Source organism: Giraffa tippelskirchi, chromosome 10 (genome assembly GCF_054371585.1).
Source record: "Giraffa tippelskirchi isolate mGirTip1 chromosome 10, T2T-mGirTip1v1.2.pri, whole genome shotgun sequence".
Classification (NCBI taxonomy): domain Eukaryota; kingdom Metazoa; phylum Chordata; class Mammalia; order Artiodactyla; family Giraffidae; genus Giraffa; species Giraffa tippelskirchi.
The window spans coordinates 155,164,757-155,186,808 of record NC_137284.1 but is presented as its reverse complement, the minus strand read 5'-3'; the positions used below and the strand labels follow the sequence as shown (position 1 = coordinate 155,186,808).

General features: G+C 59.7%; 2 protein-coding genes across 17 annotated transcripts; one reads left to right on the top strand and one right to left on the bottom strand.

Moving 5' to 3' along the window:
• The first annotated feature begins 3,419 nt into the window (after positions 1-3,419).
• RARRES2 (retinoic acid receptor responder 2) lies at positions 3,420-6,569 on the top strand. 11 transcript variants are annotated; one of them, XM_081537371.1, is made up of 7 exons: positions 3,420-3,516; positions 4,006-4,102; positions 4,484-4,681; positions 4,907-5,011; positions 5,900-5,995; positions 6,189-6,314; positions 6,453-6,569. In XM_081537371.1, exons 2-6 carry the CDS (start codon positions 4,091-4,093, stop codon positions 6,297-6,299), a joined length of 522 nt encoding a protein of 173 aa, XP_081393497.1. In that variant the 5' UTR covers positions 3,420-3,516; positions 4,006-4,090; the 3' UTR covers positions 6,300-6,314; positions 6,453-6,569. The 11 variants fall into 11 exon arrangements, with proteins under 11 accessions (XP_081393497.1, XP_081393496.1, XP_081393495.1 ...); XM_081537370.1 differs by having other exon boundaries at positions 6,186-6,314; XM_081537369.1 differs by having other exon boundaries at positions 5,900-6,010; positions 6,186-6,314.
• A 273-nt stretch (positions 6,570-6,842) lies between these two features.
• Positions 6,843-19,522, bottom strand: LRRC61 (leucine rich repeat containing 61). Of its 6 annotated transcripts, none has more exons than XM_081537360.1 (3): positions 19,373-19,522; positions 8,457-8,613; positions 6,843-8,271 (listed from the first exon to the last, which is right to left on the bottom strand). In XM_081537360.1, the coding sequence occupies exon 3, from the start codon at positions 8,119-8,121 to the stop codon at positions 7,318-7,320; it is 804 nt and encodes a 267-aa protein (XP_081393486.1). In that variant the 5' UTR covers positions 8,122-8,271; positions 8,457-8,613; positions 19,373-19,522; the 3' UTR covers positions 6,843-7,317. The 6 variants fall into 6 exon arrangements, with proteins under 6 accessions (XP_081393486.1, XP_081393485.1, XP_081393484.1 ...); XM_081537359.1 differs by having other exon boundaries at positions 8,457-8,575; XM_081537358.1 differs by having other exon boundaries at positions 8,457-8,667; positions 19,231-19,386.
• Positions 19,523-22,052: the final 2,530 nt, after the last annotated feature.

Here is a 22,052-nt window from a genome sequence, read left to right as displayed (position 1 = left end):
ATGAGGGGTTAACGTGCAGGACATATAAAGAACTCAACACTCATCCACAAGCAGACAAGGTAAAATATGGTCAAAGGAGATGCACAGTCATTTCTCCAAAGAAGGTATACGAATGGCCAATAAGCCCAAAAGAGCAGCTGAAAGGAATAGGAAGATTTGAAAAAGCAGCAAATAGAATGTCCAGAAAAATTTTAATGGAACTTAAAATGTAATAGCCTGATGAAAAGCAGATTACACATAAGTGGATCAGAAATTAGTGCACACGGTAAATAATGATGAAAGATTTAGCCTCCTCTTACCCATCTGCTCGTCTCCATCTTCACCACCCTGATTTCTGCCACGTTCATTACCAGCTCCCATTGTCTCTCTCCTACTGAGGGCGTCCTGCACCTGAACTTGCCTCCCCTCTTGTCTACCCGCCACACACTGGCCAGAGTGAGTTTTCAACAATGCTATTTGCTTTGTGATTTTTAAACTTTTAAAAAATTAATTGTACACTGCAATCAACAAATTACCCAGACAGTATGAGACTGTACCGATACGAAGGACACGCCGTTTTCTTCTCTCCTTTCTCTTTCCCCTCTTGGAGCCAGACAGTTCCTCTCCTCAGAGGCAACCACTGCCACAAGCTTTTTGTTTCTCCTTCTAGAAACATTCCAGGCATGTATGAGCACAGGTAGACACACGTCGTTCATAATGAGCATGTGACATGCGGCCAGTGTGGCTGAGGTCTTGGAGTTATCAAACAAGAGACCAATGTTTCCCTTGTTGCTCCATCCCACTGAATATTGAAAATATGTGTGTTCACTTTTCTGAGCAGGCTCTAATGCAAATGTCATGGTCTCAGTTAAAATCGTTTAGTATTTAAGGGCAAATGCCATGAACCATCACTGGTTTATGAGACTGCTGAAAGAAGTAGAAGACAATGAATTAACAAGTTTTTCTTTGCCAACACTCATTGCTTGAGTCATGGAAGGGTTTTACTAAGGTTGACAGTAATGGGGCTTCCCAGGTGGTGCTAGTGGTAAAGAACCCGCCTGCCAATGCAGGAGACAAGAGATGTGGGTTCGATCCCTGGGTCGGGAAGACCCCCTGGAGGAGGGCATGGCAACCCACTCCAGTATTCTTGCTTGGAGAATCCCCATGGACAGAGGAGCCTGGTGGGCTACTGTCCATAGGGTCACGAACATGACTAAAGTGACTCAACATGCGCAAACTGTACTGTTAACTCCAAGATTTTCCTGAAACTAAAAGAACATTGAGACTTCCCTGGGGGTCCAGGGGTTAAGACTCTGCACTTCCAGAGCAGGGGTCATGGGTTCAATCCCTGGTCAGAGAGCTAGGATCCCACATGCCACGTGGCAATGCAAAAAATATATATATATTCTCAAAAAGAATTTTAACCAGATATTCAACAATCAAAGATTTTAAATTAGTGTAAGTTTTCACACCAATATAACACTCCTATGACCAAAGACTTTCCAGGTGGTGCTAGTGGTAAAGAACCCACCTGCCACTGCAGGGGACACAAGAGACGTGGGTTCAGTCCCTGAGTAGGGAACATCCCCCAGAGGAGGAAATGGCAACCCACTCCAGTATTCTTGCCTGGAGAATTCCCTGGGCAAAGGAGCCTGGTGGGCTACAGTCCACGCGGCCGCCAAGAGTTGGACACGACTGAGCGACTAGGCACATTTTGAAATCTTTGTCAGAAGGACCCGGATATGTGAGTTTCTGCTTTCAACCGTGATGTCCGGGAAGATCATTAACCACCAGTAAACAGCTAAGTGCTGTCGCTGCTCTCCTGGGTCACCTGATGCTGAGCTCATGAATGTACCCTGAGTAACCCCTGAACTGAACTGAACAGTAATGGGGCTTCCCAGGTGGCGCTAGTGGTAAAGAACCTGCCTGCCTATGCAGGAGACAAGAGATGTGGGTTTGATCCCTGGGTTGGGAAGATTCTCTGGAGGAGGGCATGGCAACCCCGGCCTCAACAGCCTGTGGGTGCCCACCACTCATGTTCCTTTCGCCCGCAGGACATTCTGTCTGGCTGCATGAGCTGCACTGTGTGTGCGCCCGGCCCCCAGTCTCCTGCCTTGCCCGCTGCCTGCTCCAGCCCTCCTCGCTCGCCCCAGGCCTGAGGCAGCCCCCACTGAAGGCAGGGTCACTTTCCTGCCTTCCTCAGCGTAAGTCCACCTTGTCTTGCAAGTTTTCTCTGGTCGCCCACCCACAGGGCCTTCCCCAGCACGCAGCCCTGTTGTTTCTCTAGGCCCAGAGGAAGTTCCTGGAGAACGAAGACCCCAGCTCTCATCTCTGCTGAATGATCGTTGACAACTCACAGATTTGACTGAAATGTCCAAGGTGGGATTTCCGCCCCCAGAACCGGCTAACTGAAGCTGAGGATTTTTCTGGCACCCCCAGGGCACGTTGCCAAGGAAGCTCTGGGCTCCACGTGGAGAATCCTGCTGGGGGTGCCCAGGGAGGGGACCAAACACGGCATCTGTCCCTTTCCATACGTCTCCCCGTTTAATCCTCAAAACAACCCCCTAGCGGGAGGGCCTCTGGCCCTCACATCACAGAGAAGGGAGCAGAAAGTGCGGGGGTCCTGGCGGTTAAACCAGGTCGTCTCTGTGGGGGCTTCCCTGGTGGCTCAGCTGGTAAAGAATCCCCCTGCAATGCGGGAGACCTCGGTTCAGTCCCTGGGTTGGGAAGATCCCCTGGAGAAGGAAACGGCTTCCCATAACTCCAGTATTCTGGCCTGGAGAATTCCATGGCCTGTATAGTCCATGGGGTCGCAAAGAGTCTGACACAACTGAGCGACTTTCACTCGCTCTTCGCTCTTCGTGGGTGACAGGCAGAGGGCCGTAGCAGCGGTCCTGGTGGCTGACACACCAAGTCCCAGGGCTTGTTCTTATTTGCTCAGGAGCAGCAGGAGCTGAAGCCCTGTTTTCCCCTGACTCCCCAGCAGCCTTCAGAACCCCACCATGCCCCCCTCAACCCACACGTGAGATGCCAGGAGTCCGTGGCCACCACAGATGGGACGTGATCCGTCACGCCTGACGTGTTTGCTGGGGTCGGAGGCCGTCAGACACTGGAGACCCCCTTCCTTCTCAGTGTGGCTCCAGGGTGCAGAATGGTTCAAATGACTCACCGAGGTCTCCTGGGGTTTGAGGATGTCTGGATTTCTGGGAAGAATTTTCTGGAATGAGTGTCTTGGGGATAGCCTGCAGGGGCCTGAGGGGAAGGGGTAGCCCTGTTCCTGGGGACAGGGCAGCGCCCCGGCTGGGCCAGCGGGAGGGGACGGGAGGGCAGGGCGGGGATGAGGAGGGAAGTCCCGGGAGGGCCGTCGGCCAAGGCCGGTCTGGCGGGCGGGCGGGGAGGAGCCGCGGGGCGCTGGAGGGGGCCCAGGAGGAGGTAGGGGTGGGAGGAGACGGGCGCTCCGCGGAGGGAGCCTGACGGGTGCCGGGTGCCGGGAAGAGGCCGCGGCCACAGCGGAGACCCCGAGGTGCGGGAGAGGAGGTGAGGAGGGGAGCGCGGGCCGGGGGAGCCAAGGGCGCAGCTCCGGAGGCCAGCGTTTGTCGGCTGCTCTGAGAGCCCTGTCCTGTCACCTTTTCCCGGCCGGGCCTGGGTCTCCACACCTGGGGCTTTCTGGTCCTCAGGAGGCTGCTCCTGGGCAGAGTTCTCGGGGAGGGTCCGGCCCTCAGGCGGCCCCCGCCCCCCAGTCACACGGATTGAGGTGCGGGGTTGGTGGGCTGGGAGAGGAAGGCTCCAGAAAAGAACAAGGCAAGGGAGGGAGAGTCTGCCTAAGAAGACAGCGGAGGTGGGGCGGAGGAGGGACCCCCATTTTCTGGGGGCAGTGGGGGGGGCGGGCGGAGGTGGTGGGGCCGGGCGGAGGTGGTGGGGCCGATGGCAACGGGCTCTTTCAGCAAGGGGAGGGTTAAGTGGGCTCCTGGCGCCCACCCACCCTGGGCCCCTCCCATGTGTTTACGTCCTCCCCAAAATATTCAGCCTCCAGCCAGCCTCCATTCCTCCCCGCCACCCGCCACCCGCCACCCGCCACCCGCCACCCGCCACCCGCAGTTGTGGGCCCCGGATGGTGAGGATGGTGAGGATCAAGGGGCCGGACTGGTGGAGCCAGCAATCTGGGGGCAGGGAGCGGGAGAGGGGGTGTCAGAGAGAACCTAGACCAGAAAACGGGGGGAGAGGGCTGGAGTGGGCCCGGCACTGCTCCCCAGCTGCTGGCCTGAGGACGGGAGCCGACCCAGCACCTACCTCGGACAGGACCAACCTGGGCCAGGCCTAGGAACAGTGGGGCCAGGTGGGATGAGAGGGCCGGGCTAGGGCAATACTGGGGGGTGGGGATGGGGGTCTGCAGGGCCACTCCGTGTCCCCCCACCTCTGCCTGGAGACCACCAGACGCGGTTCCCAAGCCTCAGGGCCCGGGAGCGGTGGCTCCTCCTCTGGACCCACGCACAGCCCTCCACAGGGTCTGGGAGACAGAGGTGAAGCCATGTGGCAGCTGCTGCTCCCGCTGGCCCTGGGGCTGGGCGCCATGGGCTTGGACAGGGCGGAGCTCACGGCGGCCCAGCACCGGGGCCTGCAGGTGGCCCTGGAGGAGTTCCACAAGCATCCGCCTGTGCAGTGGGCCTTCCAGGTGACGAGCGTGGACAGTGCCGTGGAGACGGTGAGCAACAGCCCAGCGAGGGGAGGGCGGGGACGGGGATCGGGAGACCAGAACGTACCCCCTACCCCGCCCCGCCCCGCGAGCAGGTGCAACGATGCTTGGGCCCCTGCGAGCTGCCCAGCTCTCCAGAGAGAGGCCGCCAGCCCAGCTGCCCACCCCCTCTGTCCTGGGGTGTGCTGCTGCCCTCTCAGCTGGGCCACGGGCCTTTCTCTTGTCTGTCGGCAGCTCTTCCCAGCCGGGCAGTTTGTGAAGCTGGAGTTCAAGCTCCAGCAGACGAGCTGTCGGAAGAAGGACTGGAGGAAAGCAGACTGCAAGGTCAAGCCCAATGGGGTGAGCTAATGGCAGAGCGTGACGGGGCACGTGCACGGGGCAGGAGTGGGTGGCTGGGCTTCACAGCTGGAGAAGCCTGAGGTTGGAGACCCTGGGGCGGGGCAGCCCCCTGGCTCTGACCTGCCTGCCTGCCTGCGCCCGTGGCGGTGATGGCTGTGGGTGGGCTGAGGGGGCCAGGACAGGCAGGAAGACGGACACACAGGCTCCAAAGCGGGTCCACCCCAGGCTGCAGGTCACTGGCGGAAGGACGCCGTGGTCCCCACTCTAGGCCTGGTGAACTTCCCATTTCTCATGAGTTTTCAAGGGGACATAGCTCGGCCTGGCCTGACTCCTAAGAGGGCTTGACTGTCATCAGCCACCTTGGGGGCCAAGTCACTGCCGTGGAGGTGACCCCTGGGCCCAGAGCACAACCACCTCTGCCAACCACCAGTCCTGTTCCTGCGCTGGCTCGTCAAGGCCTCAGTCCCCTCCCTCTGCTGAAGGAGTGCTGGACTAGACTGGTGCTTTTCTGGATCCCTGTGTTCAATTCAAATCTTGCAAGGAAACAAAAAACACAAATAAATGTAACAGATGGCAGCACAGTGGAAGCCAGGTGGGGAGAACCTGGCTGTGTCAGACACAGACAAACACAGACACACACACACAGTTTGAAAACTAAGTGCTGCCTACACACACACACACACACACACACACACACACACAGAGTTTGAAAACTGCAGGATAGTTCTGACTTCTGAAAATTCCCAGCCCAGAGCTAGGCTGCGCCTGGACCCAGCTGGCCTGCCAAGGGAACAGGCCCCACTGCAGGCTGGCCCCAGGGTCCACCCTCACTGGGTTGCATGCCTCCCTTCACCCCTTTCCTCTCTGGCCCCCACGCCCCCTCCCCAGAGAAAGCGGAAATGCCTGGCCTGCATCAAGCTGGACTCAAAGGATCAAGTCCTGGGCAGGATGGTGCACTGTCCCATACAGACGCAGGTTCAACGGGTGAGGAGGGGGCTGGTAAGGTGGGGAGAGACTGGACCTTGGGAGAGGCCTGGATGGAGGGGTGCGGGAGGGGGGTGGGCAGCAAGGAGGGCCTCTGGGCTCGGCCCAGGCGCTCCCTGGGAGGGGGGGCGGGGGCGGTGGGCGCTGGCAGGAACGGCACGGCACGGCCTGAGTGGCCCTGTGCTGGCAGGAGCTGGAGGAGGCCCAGGACGCCCAGTGCAGCAGGGTGGAGCGCGCCGGTGAGGACCCCCGCAGCTACTATCTCCCCGGACAGTTCGCCTTCATCAAAGCCTTGTCCCCCTGAGCTGAGGCCTGGCAGGTAGGCGGCCAGGAGGGAGCGTGACGGGGGACTGAGGGGGCGCTGGAGCTGGGCTGGGAGAGGCACGGGGACAGGGGCTGGGAGCCTGCGAAGACTGCCTCCTTCACGCCCGGCCTCTTTCTCTGCGCTTTCCTCTAGAAGTCACCCGGCTTCCTGGAAGGAAGGGAGGTCACCAGTGAAAGCCCGCCTCCCTCCTCTGTGCCGGGGGAGGGGCCACCCCCTGACCCCTGAGCTAATAAAGCTGCGCTCAGCTGACTTCTCACGCTCCCTCGCATTCCCTCCCTCCCCCAGCTCGGCTGCAGGGCGGCCCTTGTGTGAGTAAAGGCCCTGGTGCTCCAGCCTCACAGGGAGGAAGCAAAGCCCCGAGGTGGGGGTGTGGGGAGGGGGCAGGACCCATCCGCCTGGACACCCAGAAAGCTGCGGACGCCTTCTCCTTGCCCAGGGGAGACCAGAGGCGGGGGGTGGGGGTGGGGGACCTAGGCTTGCTTTCAGGGGCTCCCTCTTGGGAAAACCAAGCACAGCCACGTGTAGCGATGCAAATTAAAACACAATTTAATAGAGATGAGCATGAGTGGGAATAGGGGCAGTGGAGGTTCCAGGGAGACCCAGGAGTGAGGGACACAGCAGAGGGTCAGCGGACAGGAGAACCTGGGAGGTGGGTAAATGCAGCTTCCACGGCCTCTCCCAAGACAGGTGGGGCAGGAGGCTGGCCATCCCCGCCACGCCCACCTACAGCCTTAGGACCAAGCCGCTTTCTTCACCTGAGCCTCAGGCTCATGCAGCTGGGACAGGCAGCAGCTGTGGCCACGAAAGGGGCCAGGGACCTCCTCCCAGGCACGCTGCGCAGGTGGCAGGACAGCCTCACGCTGAGCTGGCTGTGTGGGGAGGGCCTGAGGGAGCTACATCTCTGATGGGCGGATGGGGAGGTTTCCTCGAAGGGCAGCAAGCAGCGGGACGAAACTGTCCAGACAAGCAGGAAGGCCACCGAGGGCCCCGGGGCACTTCAGAAGACGAAGGAGGCGGCGGCGGCACCCGCGGAGCTGAGCGCCCTCTCAGCCTGAGCCAGGCTGTCCCGGGCCTGGCGGTCCAGGTCGTGGCACTCCTGCAGCGTGTCCTGGAACTGGCGGCAGGCCTCCTCCAGGATGGAGCTGCTGCGTGGGGGCCAGGCCTCCCAGTAGCTGGGCTCCACCCAGGGCTGGGCCTCCAAGGGCCGGGGGCCGGGGGCGCTGGGGCCACTGGGGCCGCCGGGGCCAGGGCGCAAGGAGCTGTCGAGGTCCCGGCACAGCTGGTAGAAATCGCTGCCGCGCCCGCTCACACGCTCACCGTCGAGGACCTTCAGGCCTGGCAGCAGCTCACGCACAGAGGCCCAGTAGGAGGGGCTGGCGCATAGCGGGTTGCTGAGCCGCGCCAAGGGGTCTCGGAGCCGCAGGCGCTCCAGGCCCCGCAGCCCGGCCAGGCACTGCAGCTGTGCGGGCCCGGCCAGCAGGTTGCCCGCGGCGTTGAGACGCTGCAGGTTCTCGCAGGCAGCCAGGGGCTCCAGGCCCATCAGCCGGTTGTCGGCCACATTGAGCACGGCCAGCTGCCGCAGGGAGGCCAGCGGGCCCAGCTGGGTGAGCGCGTTGCCCGACAGGTCCAGCCACTCGAGGCCCAGGCAGTCTCCCAGGCAGCCCAGGTCCACCAGCCCCAGGCCCCGCAGCTTGAGCAGCAGGATGGACTCCAGGGCAAACTCGCCCGAGTGCGCCTTCAGCAGCTGGGGCGTCACGCGCACCCCATCAGCTTCTCCCGACTTCTCACCCCGAGGCTCCATGAGACCAAGTGGGTCCAGGGGGTCAGGCAGCTGTGACGCAGGTGCCGTTGGCTGTCGGCAAGCTGCTCACCCCACGGGACGCCCCCTCCACTCGGCCTGGGCCCGGGTTGGACGCGTCGCCGACAGCCCCACTCGAGGGCCAGCAGGTCTCTAAGGAGAGACAATTGAACAGTGAGCAGGCCTCTGAGCCCCTCGGACCTGCAGCAGGGGGAGCGTCCGTGACCACCCATCCCCTACTGCCAGGGTTAGCTGCCCGGCGGGACCAGAGGACTCCAGCCCAAGGCGCAGGAGGGCCAGGAGCCCCACAGCAGGAGCCAGCCAGGCACAGGCCCCACCTGAGGGAGTCTCTGAAGGGGTCCCGGATGGAGTTCAGGCCCGACGTTACAATCCCTCCACGGCCCCCAGCGTGCACAATCGCGTTCCTTTCCTTTTTCGATAACTGCTCCTAAGTATCCTTTTGAATTGAGATGTTTCTTCTCAAACCCTTTCAAGCTATTTTTGAATAGACAACAGGTCCCCAGGGTCGCCTTCCTGGGAATGCCCTGCCTTTGCAAACACAGTTGAGAGAGCACCTGGGCCTTGCCTTATTCCCTCCAAGGTGTTCTCGACTCGATTTTTTTTTCAACATCAGCAATGAACTCAAAATGGGTTCAAGGTTCCATGGGCCCCCCCTGGTGGCAGCTCTGGGGGCTGAGCGCCCAGCCTTCAGTCCTAGACGAGGAAGCTGGGGTGGAGGGAGTGAGTGGCAGCACCGCCAGGCCCACGCCTTTGCTCCCCCAACCCCTGCAGGACAAGACCAGCGCTTCCCTCTGGCCTCAACAGAACTCTGTTCCCGTAAGCCAGAGAGCATGGTTCCAGCCACAAACGTGACGCGGTTTCCAATAGGCAAAGAGGGGCTGGGGAGGGAAGGCGGAGCAGTCCGGGAAGCCATCCTGGAGGCAGGGGCAGGGTGGCCCCTATGCTGGCTCCGGGAAAGGGGGAGGGAGGGGACTTCCAGGCCGCCAGTGGCCATGGGATGGGCAGAGACCCAGGGGCCACCGCAAACTGAACCAGAGGGAGGCGGCCCGGGGGAGGGGCACCCGCCATACTAGAGCAGCACAGTGGGTCAGGGTTCAGGCAGAGAGGAGAACAGAGACCTCTGCACCAAGTGGCAGCTCCCCAACCTGCAGACCGGCCAGGCCCAGGCCAGGCAGGGTGGTGCCCGCGGAGAACCAAGGGGCCATTCACTCCTGCTGTTTACAAAGCCTAGGGCTCCAGAGCCATGGTCTGTGTCTCCATAGCTCCCATGCTGTGTCTCCATAGCAACACCACTTCTCATCCCCCCCCAACCAAGGAAACCAGACCCAGAGCTCCTCCCACACCCCCCAGGGAGCTGGGGGGGCTGCCAACACATCCCACATCCACCCCACCTCTGAGGAGGGGGTCCCACATGTTTAGTCTGCAGCAGCCCAGCTCCGCCTTCATTTCTAGCCAAGTTTCTGTCCCGAAGCACAGAGGTACCTGTTGAGATGCCTGGCTCACTCCGCAGAAGCGTATGCTAGGGTTTGTTTGTAAGCAGCGGGGCGACGCAGTCACTGCCGTGTCAGGTTAAACCTGATCTGGCCTACAGAGTGGTGGGGGCACGTGAGGGCACTGGAGACCTGCCATAAACTCAGGAGCCAGAGACCAGGACCCCACGGTGGGCAGGGAGCCACGGAGAGGAGGGAGAACGTGGCCTCGGAACCTGGTCACGTGACCAGATGCCGGGCTCTGTCTCAAGCATGTGGGTGCAGAAAGGATGAGGAGTGGGGTGCCCGGAGTGCCAGCCTCAGGAGGCCGGCTTCAGTCTCGGCAGACGGGGTCCGGGCACCGCCTGGGAGCGACGTGTTGCCTCTGCCATGTGCCCATCTCCCACTCACGAGAGGACAGGAGTGACCCCCACAGCTGCAACCGTCCAAACATCTGGGGGACCGAACTGCCCCGGGTGGGGCACGGCTGCTCCAGAGCCCAAGCCCCCAAGCTCAGGACCCTCAAGCCTCTCACCCCTTCCTTCTGCTTGCCTCCTTGCACTGCCCCTGCACTCCAGTCCAGGTTTCCTCTCTCCAGGAACGTGCAGAAGCCGCTGGGAGTGATGCCACACCACAAGGGTGCCTCTCCCGAGAGCTGACCGAGGGATGGTGGCACTGACCAATAATACGTGGTCCCAAGGACAGGCCGCCCCCCGCCCCTGACTTCCAGCAGCGGCGAAGAAGATGCCACCTGAGCAGAGAGTGGAGATGACTTCAGGTCATGCTGTTGCAACTACTGAACACGAGCTGCACAAGGCTTTCTTCAAGAAGGTGCCGCGTGACCCTGCTCAAGTGAACACACAGCAGACTCACTAGTACAGAAGCTTACGATCTCAAGGTAAAGAGTTCACGGAGGCTGCTGAGCAAAAACGATTACGGTGAATTTCTCCTGCTGCCTGCCATTCTCGGTAACTTCTGAATGTCCTGCAGTGAACTAGCCACAGTGACCCAGCGGGGAAGAGGAGACAGGTTGCCGGGGCTCAGCCCCACTGCCGGCACCAAAGTGCAGGTGAGCCTTCTGCCTCCCGGGGTCTACCCCCTTCCGTTCTCAGAGCCCAGCTCCCAGCGGCCCAGCACCTCAGGAGAGCCGGACTCGCGCCTCGTGGGACAGACGAGCCCTCCAGCCTCACCCTTTCACCTTCTCCCACCTGATCCCACCAGCACGGGGACCCCATGCCCCCAGGGCCTGCGCGCAACACTAAAGGAACTCAGGCCAGTGAGTACCAGGACACACGCTCTTTCTTGCTTCCTGAGACTGCTTTCACTGTAGCAACAAGAAACCCCGAGGTTCCCAGCAGCCTGGAAACAAACCACAGGTGAGCAGGGCCGTGCGAGGAGTCTCAGGTCTGTTCCACCACGCCTGCCTGCAGGAGCCAGGCAGTCCCGCCCCCCAGGGCTCTGGCACCCGGGATCCCCAGGAAGGGACGGAGCTGAAGGAGACCGGTTGGTGCGTGGGCACCTCCCTCTTGAGGTGGCTGCTGTATCTTCGGGTCTCTTTCCTTTGCCAGAAAGGGTGTCTGAGGACATTCCCCGCGGCACAGCCTCCCCAGCCCTGGCCTCTCCGAGAAAGCCGCCCTCCAGGGCCGTCACAGCTGACACAGACCAGCTGCATGTGGGCCCTCCCTACCCGCCGACGCTTTAAAGGGGCACCTCGGCTGCACGCTGGGCGGGACGGCTCGAGTCACCGAGGAACACAGCCCACCTTTCCACACACATGCCGCCGGCAGTAACGCAAGCAGTGGGCAGATGGAAAATGGCTTCTCCCTGAAAACAAAACTGGCAACCTGACCAGAACTGAGAAACCGTCCTCATTCTTCTCAAACAGGCTTCAGAGTCTGGCCGTCCTAGGACAGGACGCTCTGCCCACTTCTCTCATCTAGGCAGCCGTCCCCCGGGCAGCTTTCTGGGGCTTCCGAGTGCTCCGATTCCCAGCTCTGCCCCTCCTCGGCCAGGTCTCCGCGGGGGGAAAATGAGGGGCGGGGGGCGTGTAGCTGGCGAAATGCTCCAGGTTGGTCTTCAAGAAGAGAAGACACTCGACCGTCTCCACCGGGAGCAGGGACTCGTACTCCACGACAGCGGGGCTGCTCAGGGAGGCAAAGATGCTTGCCGAGGAGGCGCTTGTCAGGTGGGGGGGCAGGAAGGACAGGACAGGTAGGTGGTGGCCAGTCTCGTCAGGGCTGGCCAGATGCCCACCGCTTCTCCCAGTACGCCAAGGGGTCCTCCTGGGCATCCACTGTCTGGTTCTCACGCAGGTGCCTCTTGACAGTGATGCTGGCCAGGTGGCTCTCTGGGAAGAGCGAGGCGCCACTCCGCTCAGAGGCCAGCTGCCCCACGCTTTCCAGCCGCTCCAACGGGCTCTTCTCGCTCTGACCCAGCAGCAAGGACCCAGAGGAGGGGGCCGGCTTCTCTGCACGGGCTCCCCAGTCCCTTCCCTTCTGCCCGGGGGCTCCTAGCTCCTCTGTCGCTCAGGGTGGCCTCTGCCCGCCCAGCCTTGGGGTCCTGCAGGGAGGGCAGGGTGGTGCGGGCTCTTCAGACAGCATGAGCTCCTTCACCTTGTACACGAGAGCCTGCTTCCAGTGGTCGAGGTCGGCCCCCTTGGGGAGGATGGCCTCGATCCTGTCCTTGAAGAGGGGATCCGGCATGGTCCTCGCGGTGGAAGAGCTCAGTGAGCTGGTGGTCCGTGGAGAGCTGCAGGGGCCGGGCCCTAGGCCGGCGCACAGCCGCGCCCATCCCCCCCCCCCCCCCCCCCGCTCCGCTCCTCGAAGTGCCCGCCCTCTGCTCCAGGGAGATATGCGGGCAGCGCATCTGGGGCGGCACCAGGCGGAACGCGGCCCAGGAGGCGCGCGCCTCCTCGGCCGCCATCCGGAAGGGCCGCGGGCGCGTGATCGGGCTGTCGGTCAGGCTCCAGGAGGTGGCCGACAGGGCGGCCCCCGCCTTGCCCAGCTGCTGCTTCTCGTAAACTCGCGCGGCGGCCGCTGCTGCGCCACCAGCCACTCCGGCCGGCGGTGCGCGGACACCCGGTGGTCTGTGAAGTTTCTCACCAGGAAGCCCGGCCGCGGGGAGCCCGGCCCGAGAGCCACAGGCCGAGCTGTCCCCACCGCTGTCCCCGCAGTCTGTCCTCCGGGTCGCGGCCCAGGGGCAGGCCACGGACCCCGAGCGCTGCCTGCCTCCTCGGGCTCCCCGACGCCCCCTGCCGGCCCCCCGGTGGGCGCTGACGCCCACGGAGTCCACGTCCTCGGCCCGGCTGCCACGGAGACGGTGAGGCGGCCGCGGCCGCCCTCGGCCCCGCATCTGCTCACCCATCGCTTCGTGGAGCAGGGGCTCGGCTCTGTGGGAGAAGGCCGGAGGCGGGAGGCGGCAGCAAGGGTCCCCCTGGGCCACAAACCTCCTGAAAGGGCGGAGACAAGACAGAGGAAAGCGGCAGGGCCGGGCTGCAAAGGAGCTCCGCGGTGCTCTGGTTCCACGCCTGCGCTTGGGGCTGGTTGGGGGCATACATGCCACCTCGGTCCTGCCCAACAGCCGCCGTCGGGGGAGCGGCAGGGTCATCTCTGGGGGGAGCAGGCAGGGGAGGCCCACGCAGAACCGCCTGTGCGTCCCTGTCTTCCAGAGGCGAGGCATCGGGCGCTGGCATGGTGATGGCGGCCCTCAGGGAGGCGGCTGCTGGCCCGCTGAGGGCAGGCCCTTCTGCTGCTTCTCGGACGGCCCTCCCTGCTGCCTTCCGGGGCCTGGCACCCGCCTCCAGCCCCGTGCTTCCCCGCCAAGTGACGGGGCAGATGCGAGCGTTGGGGCTGCCCCTTCCCTTTGCCAAGCCTGGCGCTCGACTGGCACGGCGTGAGGGTGACCCGGCGGACATTCCTGCAAGTTCACAGTAAAGAAGTGTCTCATGTCGGGTGAGGGCCGGTGACCCGGGGACGGCCCGGGTGCCCAGCCCTTGGCCTCAGCCAGCGCGGTTCTCCCAGGCTTCTGCAGGCAGAGAGGCTTCGGGACGCTGGGCAGGGGCGGCTGCTCGCCCCCACCAGGAAGCAAGTGTCTCCTCTTCCACTTCTTGAGGTGACGCGCCTCTCTGGCCAGACGGGCTACGAGGATGCCGGCCGGCCTCACCTGCCTCCAGCCCGTCCGGCCTGGCTGCCTGACCCAGCACCAGGTCGGAGGGGCCTGGCCAGGGCTGAGCACCGGGTCCCCCGCCTCACGCTGTCCGCGGGCCTTCCACCTGGACACCTTCTCCCCAGGCTGCACAGGGCACTCCTGCCCCGGTGCAGACAGGAGGCCGCGGGGCCCGGAGTCTCTCATTCTGCCCAGGGTGGGTGTGACAACCTGCAGAGGGAGCAGCCGAGCCAGGCCTCCCCAGGGAGTGGACCCCTGTCTCCTTACTGAGGACACCCAGGCCCAGGAGACCTCCCTCCTTCCCCTCCCGGGAAGCCTGGTCAGGCGCGGGGACCCATGGGCTGCTGGGCAGGGGGTGGGCTCTCTTCCTCTGCTGGGAAGGGTCCCTCCCAGCCATCTTCTGGGCACTGGAGCTTCTGGTCTTCCGGGGGCCACTACTAGCCTTCTCCTCTACGTCTGCAAACTCAAGCTTGACCTCAGTCTCCGGCAGGTGCTCCCTGGCACCCTGGCCAAGTCCACAAGGGGTGCTGGTAGCTCTGGCATTGAACTTGGAGCCAGGAGGAGCCAGAGTGGAGGGTGGCGTTGTGGATCCAGTCCTGGAGGAGTCAGCACGCATGGGGGGGGGGGGCTCTTGCCCCACGGATCCTGAGGGCATCTCCTTCTTGCAGGGCTTTCTGACTTTTTCTACTTCTGACATGCCTGGGAGCTTGGGGTAGTGAGAATATGGGCCCAGGCTGTAAGGCAAGTGGAAGAGGACGACTCTCGCCTAGTGGGCTCTCGCCCATGGGCACCACTGTGGGGGTCATGAGGCCAGAATTGGGGAGAAGGGAGCACTGGAGGACCTGAGGAGTCGTGACCACCAGAGATCAATCCCAGGACAGACCCCACCCTCCTTGGCGAAGGAGGCCTGACGTTCACTCGTCCCAACCCAACGGAACCATGGCCCTCGAGTGGTGTCTGTGTCTGTCTTTGGCACGCTAACACTGTTTCTTTTTTTTTCTTTCAATGTTTATCCAGAACCTAGTTGGCACTTGACAATGTTCCTGTGTGCTGGATCCAGTATACAGCAGGCAAGGCCCCTGCATGCAGGTGGCCCCCAGTCTGGTGGGAGAGGCAGACATGAATGAAACTCTCACTCACACGACGTGAAGAGGAGACCCCAGTGCAGGGTGTACGGGGGCACCACAGGGCCGTGGGACCCCAGGGGGGCTGACCTCACCACAATGTAGGGCTCCAAGGCGCCGGGCAGGTTTCCTGGGGAGAGCCGCGGGTGCCTGCGCTGTCAGCAAGGCCGCAGGGGCGGAGGGGGCCGGGCTCGGTGTCCTGGGCACCCGGGCAGCGCCTGGCACCCGTGGGGCCCGGGAAAACAGGGGCATCACTCGGTCCTGCGGAGCGAGGCAGCCTGAGGCTTCCCAAACCTCCGTCAGGGCACAAAGGACGGGGCATCTCCTGACGCTGGCGACTCAGGCATCCAGCATCTCCTCCCCGCAGAGCCCGCTCTGCTCTCTCTGAGGTCCAGCCCCCACTGCTCCCTGGCACTGCCCCCCACCGAGGCGCCCGGTGACCCCAAGGCCCCTGGTGACCCCAACTTCTCTGCACCAGCCCCACCCGCCCCGTCCTCTCGGCTCTGGACAGCACAGTCTCCTTGGCTTCCTGTCACCTGAGACTCGTTCCCAGCCTCTGCCCTGTTCCCTTGTCCTCTGCCCGTCCCTTAATGGCATTTCCTCGGCTCTCCTTCCACGCCCTCCCCGACTGGGCCCCTCCACACCACCGAGCAAGCAAGCGCTGCAACCCCCAACCCTGCCTGGCTCATGACCCCCTCTCGGGCTGCCCCTCACCCGCTCTGCCTGCAGTCAGCTCAAGCCAGGGCACAGACTTCGGTTCACCCAGACGCTCAGACCCCCACCCAGGCACAGCCCTCAATTCCTCCTCCCCCCACCAGCATAGACTTTCCTGGAGATGAGATCAAATTCAGGGCTGCTCTCAAAAGAAAACAGACATGAAGAAGTCAGAAACAAAATATGCAGAAAGGAGAAAAAATGAGAGGGAAGGTAAAAGGCCAGTGAGCGAGGATGTGTCTCCTGGGGAAAGAGAAGGTTCAGAGGAGGACGGCGGATCCCGCCCCAGGCACCTGCGAAGGAGCCTGCGTCTCTCCAGCCCAGAGCGAGACGCAGGTTAACCGAGGAGATTTAAGCCAGGATGTCTAACTCAGTAATGTGAAACGTTCAGAAGGGCCTCCAGGGATGGCAGGACGGCCTTTACTGGGGACGAGCCCGCTGGGCAGCTCAAGGGAGAACTCGGCCATGAAAGTGAGTGGATGGCACGAGACGGCACGAGAGGCCTGTCCAGCTGGAGAGGGCTCAGGAGAACCGAGAGGAAACCACCCCAGCCCATCACATGACAACCGAGTCAGCCACCACCACACCAGGCGCCCGGAGCCCCCTGGAGGGGACGCCACAGAGGGGCCGGGTCAAGGCACAGATGAAGGGCCAGACACTGTCATGGTCCAGAGGAAGGGCTCTAGATGTCAGAACCAGAACAGATTCACCTCTGCTCTTATTTTGATGGAAGATATGGAAACCGAGAGCAGAAACATGATGCTCAGTGGCACAGCAGAGGGCCAGAGCCGTCTGTAGGCTTCGTCGCTCCCAAGAGCGCAGAACAGGGTACCGAAGCCGGGCCTGTGTCCCACCTGCTCTCACAGATGAGAGCAGATAAGAGGATAACACCTGTGAGTCAGGCTGCAGCCCGGGGCACACCCCAAAGCCTTCACCGGAGAGCCCTAGTGGACCCCAGGGCACCAATCCTGTTCTGTCCCCGACCAGCCTCGTCCCACTGGTCTGTCTGTATTCTGCGGACACCTTTGACCCACTTGACCATTTAATAAAAATTCATCAAGTATCTACCGTGAGCCAGCACTGTGCCCTAAACATACACACACGGGAGAGGAACCGTCGGCTGGCATGCGGGGCTCAGGACGACAAGACAACTTGGAGGCGGCGAGGCAAGCGGGGGGAGTGCTACAGAGCCCACGTGGGTGACGGAGAGGCGCACCGACTCTGTGACACTGGAGCTCAGTTCTGTGTCCGAAGGGTGGCTCCCCTTGGGCTGCTGCTTGAGGAACCCCGTCTCCAGACAGAGCCCAGGGGTGATGGGTGGCACCCACAGAGGCAGGCCTGGCCCTGAGGAACGAATGGGGGGTATGGGGGAGGAGGAGCAGGCGATGTCGGCGGGACTGCAGGTGAAGGGACAGGTGGAGAGCCATGCGGGGGGCAGGTGTGCCTGGGCCGCCACCTGGAGCAGGAGGGCCTCCCCAGTGGTCCTCCCCACTAACCCAGATCAGTTAACCCAGATCAGTTACAGATGTGGCGATTTTAAGGTTCTTCTGGAACAAGTCTTCAGGAGTAGACGTGACAGGTACTGAGCTAAGGATGCAGATTCATGGAAAAGTCTCCATAGAAACGGAGGGAAAACACTGGCAGAAGAGAAGGGAGGGTGGTTGCCCAGGCAACACAGACACTGTGGGGAGGGTAGAGGAGGAGCAGACTCCAAAGACGCCCGAAGGGCAGAGGGCAGAGAAACACCTAAGTGATGTTAGGGAGGGCCAAGGGAAGCCCTTCCAGAAAGGACAGACAGGGTCACTTCAGCGGGATGAAGTGGCTGGAGCCCCCGGCTATGCAATGAGAGGCAGGGGGTGCGGGTGCTTGCAGTGTCAAAGGGTCGGGAGGGGAAAGGCTTAGCTCCATCTCAAGAAAGAACAAAGGTGCAGTGGGAAGATAGGGAGGACTGATGGCAGGAGCCTCCCCAGGGCAAGGGGCTCAAGGCACAGGTGAGTGTGTGGGGTCGGAGGGGTTATCCTCAGAGACGAGAAAGACTCTATTTTTTTTTCCCCCCGACACAGCAAAGAAGGACGCTGAGGCGGCAGGCAAGTCCTTGAGTGAGGGCAGGGGGAGGACCCAAGCAGTTTATGCCCAGGAGCCTACAGACTCCCAAGGGGAAGCCATACACTCAGAGAGGCAGCAACCTGCTGGCTGAGCCTGAGGCGGGTGGGGCCTCAGCACTTAACACAGGCGCTGGCTCCACAGATCAGAGGTTTCCTCACCACCTCACCAGTGGCTTCCGAGGTGGCTCGGGGGTAAAGCATCCACCCGCCCAGGCAGAAAACGTGGGTTTGATCCCTGGGTCAAGAAGTTCCCCTGGAGAAGGAAATGGCAACCCATTCCAGTATTCCTGCCTGGACAATCCCACGGACAGAGGAGCCTGTTGGGCTACACTCATGGGGTCGCAAAGAGTCGGACATGCCTTAGCAACTCAACAATAACTCTTACCAGGCCTTTTCCCACGCGCAGGCCCAGAAGGAAAGGGGCCACTTTTCTATTTCTCCTAGGCCTGCCTCACCCCAGTACCTCATTTGCAACTCAGCCTACCCTGGGCATTCAGGAACTATACCCTGGGCATTCAGGAACTATGCCAGAGGGACGTTTTCACCCTGCTCAGTCACCAGCTCCCACCTCTGTCAGCCCCTGCACTGGGGGGGGCGGGGGGGGGGGAGAGTGGGGGGGGGTGCCTGTCCATCCCCGCCAGACCTGCAGGGGACTTCAAAGCACTGGATGAGCCTTCAAGTCCTGGGCTTCTCATTCCCCTACCCACTCAAGGTAGGAGGAGACGAAGATGGTGAAGAGGATGGGATTAGAGGAACATGTGGATGTAAAAGCCTAGAGCAAACCACTGTACATTTCTGGCTTTGGTCTCCAAGTGCACACTTGGCTGCACGCAAACCCTAAGGGAGAGGTCTGAAATAAACATGCATCATTAGATTTCACCATATGCAAAAAGTGACACAAAATGAGATGTTTTAAACTACACCCACTTGGCTCTTTTCTGCGAGGCTGCTCTCCATAGCGGATTGAGGGCATCAAGTTCCAGAGCCAGTCTAGGGGGGCTTAAATACTGCCTGTGAGCGAACAGCTGTGTGTTCGTCCTGCTAGGGAGCCTCGGTTTCCCCGTCTATACAACAGGGAGAACAGCAGCTGCCTCACTGGCTTGTGAAGGATTAGTGGCGTTCAGTTCAGTTCAGTCCAGTCTCAGTCGCGTCAGACTCTTTGTGACCCCATGGACTGCAGCACAGCAGGACTCCCTGTCCATCACTAGCTCCCAGAGTTCACTCAAACTCATGTCCATCGAGTCAGTGATGCCATCCAGCCATCTCATCCTCTCTCGTCCCCTTCTCCTCCCGCCCTCAATCTTTCGCAGCATCAGGGTCTTTTCCAATGAGTCAGTTCTTCGCATCAAGGTATCGAGCGGCAGTTCCAGGCACAGACTGACTGATGGATACGAGCCCGCTGTCCAGCGCGGGCTCTGAAGACAGGGGAGACCGGGCCGCCCGCTGGGCCGAGGTCAGGACAAGCCGCCTCGGCCCCTGGAATCCAGGGACAGCCACGCCCGCTCCCCGGCTTACCTACTGCTGAGGGTCAGGCCGGCCGGCGGGGCCGACGGAGACGGGACGCCCGCGCCGCTCCCCCGGCAACCGGCCGCGGCCCCACGGCGGGGAGCAGGGCGCCGCCTCCCACCCCATCGCGCAGCGCAGCTCCGGGACCTACCACAGGACGCGCCCAGGGCCCGGCAGAGCCAAGGGGGAGGAGTCCAGGTTCCGGGGCGGGCTTCCGGGAGCGACAGCCCTAGGGATCCTCCGCGCCCACCCTCGTCCGGAGGCTCGTACGTTCCTCCGGCCGGCAGTCAGCACTGAGTGCGCAGACGCGGCGGGCCCCGGCCGGAAATGGTGGGGTCCCGCCGGTTCCTCCGCCGGAAGTCGCTCACTGCTCTCCCCGGATAGAGTTGTTCTTGTTTAAGGGTGCTAGTTTGGAGGGGGCGGGGAGGGACTTGTTTGTTTATCAGTTCAGTTCATTCGCTCAGTCGTGTCCGACTCTTTGCGACCCCACGAACCGCAGCACGCCAGGCCTCCCTGTCCATCACCAATTCCCGGAGTCTACCCAAACCCATGTCCATTGAGTCGGTGATGCCATCCAACCATCTCATCCCCTGTCGTCCCCTTCTCCTCCTGCCCTCAATCCGGTCGTGCTAGTTTAGCTCTGTGGTCTTGGAAGAAGCGCTGGCATGCGCTTCGGGCCCATGGCGACCAAGTCTCTCTTTTCCACTGGCCGATCCCGAAGGTCCCTTCCACCCCGGGGCCTTTAACCCACCGGAACTTGACTTTTGTGCATGATTTGAGACGGGGAGTTCATCTGACCTTGTTTTCATTTAGAGAGCTGATCCTCCTGCAGTGTGTATTGCTTCCTCACTGATTAGTTCTGCCCTCCCTTCTTTCACTCCCATATGCATAGGGATCTATTCCTAGGCTCTATATTCTAATGCATTTTTATTCTATACTAATAGTCTCTCCCTGCAGGAATACATTTCTGGTTTTTTAAGGTATGATTTAGATCCAGTCAATGTCCCAATTTTAAGTGTGCACTGCAGTGGATTTTGACAAATTTGTTCACCTGAAGAACCACCTTCGCAATCAAGGTATAGGATATTTCTATCCACACACACATCCAGTAATAATAAAGTAATAAACCACTTCACCTTTTCCCAATTAACTCGCCACCCTGTACCCCAAGTAACAGCTAATATGCCATCTGTCATGAAAGACTAGGTTTACATTCCCTAATACTTCATAAAGATGGCACTATACACTATGCAGTCTTTTATGTATAGCCTCTTTGGCTTAATGCAATGTTTCCGGAATTCAGCCATGTTGATGTATGAATCAGGAACTCATTCATTTTTACTGCTCAGTAGAATTCCTTTATATGAACAGAACATAATTTGTTTACCCATTTACCCTGTTGACGACTTGGATTCTTTTCAATTTTAGGCTATCACAAATAAAACTGCTATGAACATTCCTGTCTTTGTGAGGGCAGAGGTTTTCATTTACCTTTGGTAACATAGGAGTGATCATGGTGGGGTATATGGTAAATCATGCTTAACTCTGTAAGAAACTGCCAAACTATTCTCCAAAGTGTTTATGACATTTTATATTCCTAGGAACAATGTTCAAATTGCCTCCAAATCCTCATCAGCACTTTATTGTCAGCCCTTTTCATTTTAGTCATTTGCATTCCCAAGTGAATAATAACTTTGATTACATTTTCAGGTGCTTATTTGCCATTTGTATGTCTTCTTTTGTGAAGTGTGGTTGCAAATTATTTGCCTACTTTAAAAAATTGGGGTTTTCTTACTGTTGAATTCTTTATATATTTATATTTGACTCAGTTTATTATATATTCTGGATATATGCACTTCAGATATTTTCTCCAAACTTTCTTAACAATGTTTCGAAGACCAGTAGTAGAGATGGCACTGTATGATCTCACCACCATCACCCGCACACAGAGGAACAAGAGATCAAATGGCCAACCATAGAAAAAGCAAGAGAGTTCCAGAAAAACATCTACTTGTGCTTTATTGACTACGCCAAAGCCTTTGACTGTGTGGATCACAACAAACTGTGGAAAATTCTTCAAGAGATGGGAATACCAGACCACCTTACCTGCCTCCTAAGAAATCTATATGCAGGTCAAGAAGCAACATTTAGAACAGGACAGGGAACAACAGGCTGGTTTCAAAATGGGAAAGGAGTAAGTCAAGGCTGTATATTGTCACCATGCTTATTTAACTTATATGTGGAGTACATCATGCGAAATGCCAGACTGGATAAGCACAAGCTGGAATCAAGATTGCCGGGAGAAATATCAATAACCTCAAATATGGAGATGACACCACCCTTATGGCAGAAATTGAAGAGGAACTAAAGGTCCTCTTGATGAGGGTGAAAGAGGAGAGTGAAAGAGCTGGCTTAAAACTCAACATTCAGAAAACGAAGATCATGGCATCCGATCCCATCACTTCATGTCAAATAGATGGGGAAACAGTGGAAACAGTGACGGACTTTCTTTTCTTGGACTCCAAAATCACTGCAGATGGTGAGCAGCCATGAAATTAAAAAACTCTTGCTCCTTGGAAGAAAAGCTATGACCAACCTAGACAGCATATTAAAAAGCAGAGACATTACTTTGCCGACAAAGGTCCATCTAGTCAAAGCTGTGTTTTTCCAGTAGTCATGTACAGATGTGAGAGTTGGATCATAAAGAAGGCTGAGCACTGAAGAATTGATGCTTTTGAAATGTGGTGTTGAAGAATACTCTTGAGAGTCCCTTGGACTGCAAGGAAATCATACCAGTCAATCCTGAAGGAAATCAGTCCTGACTATTCATT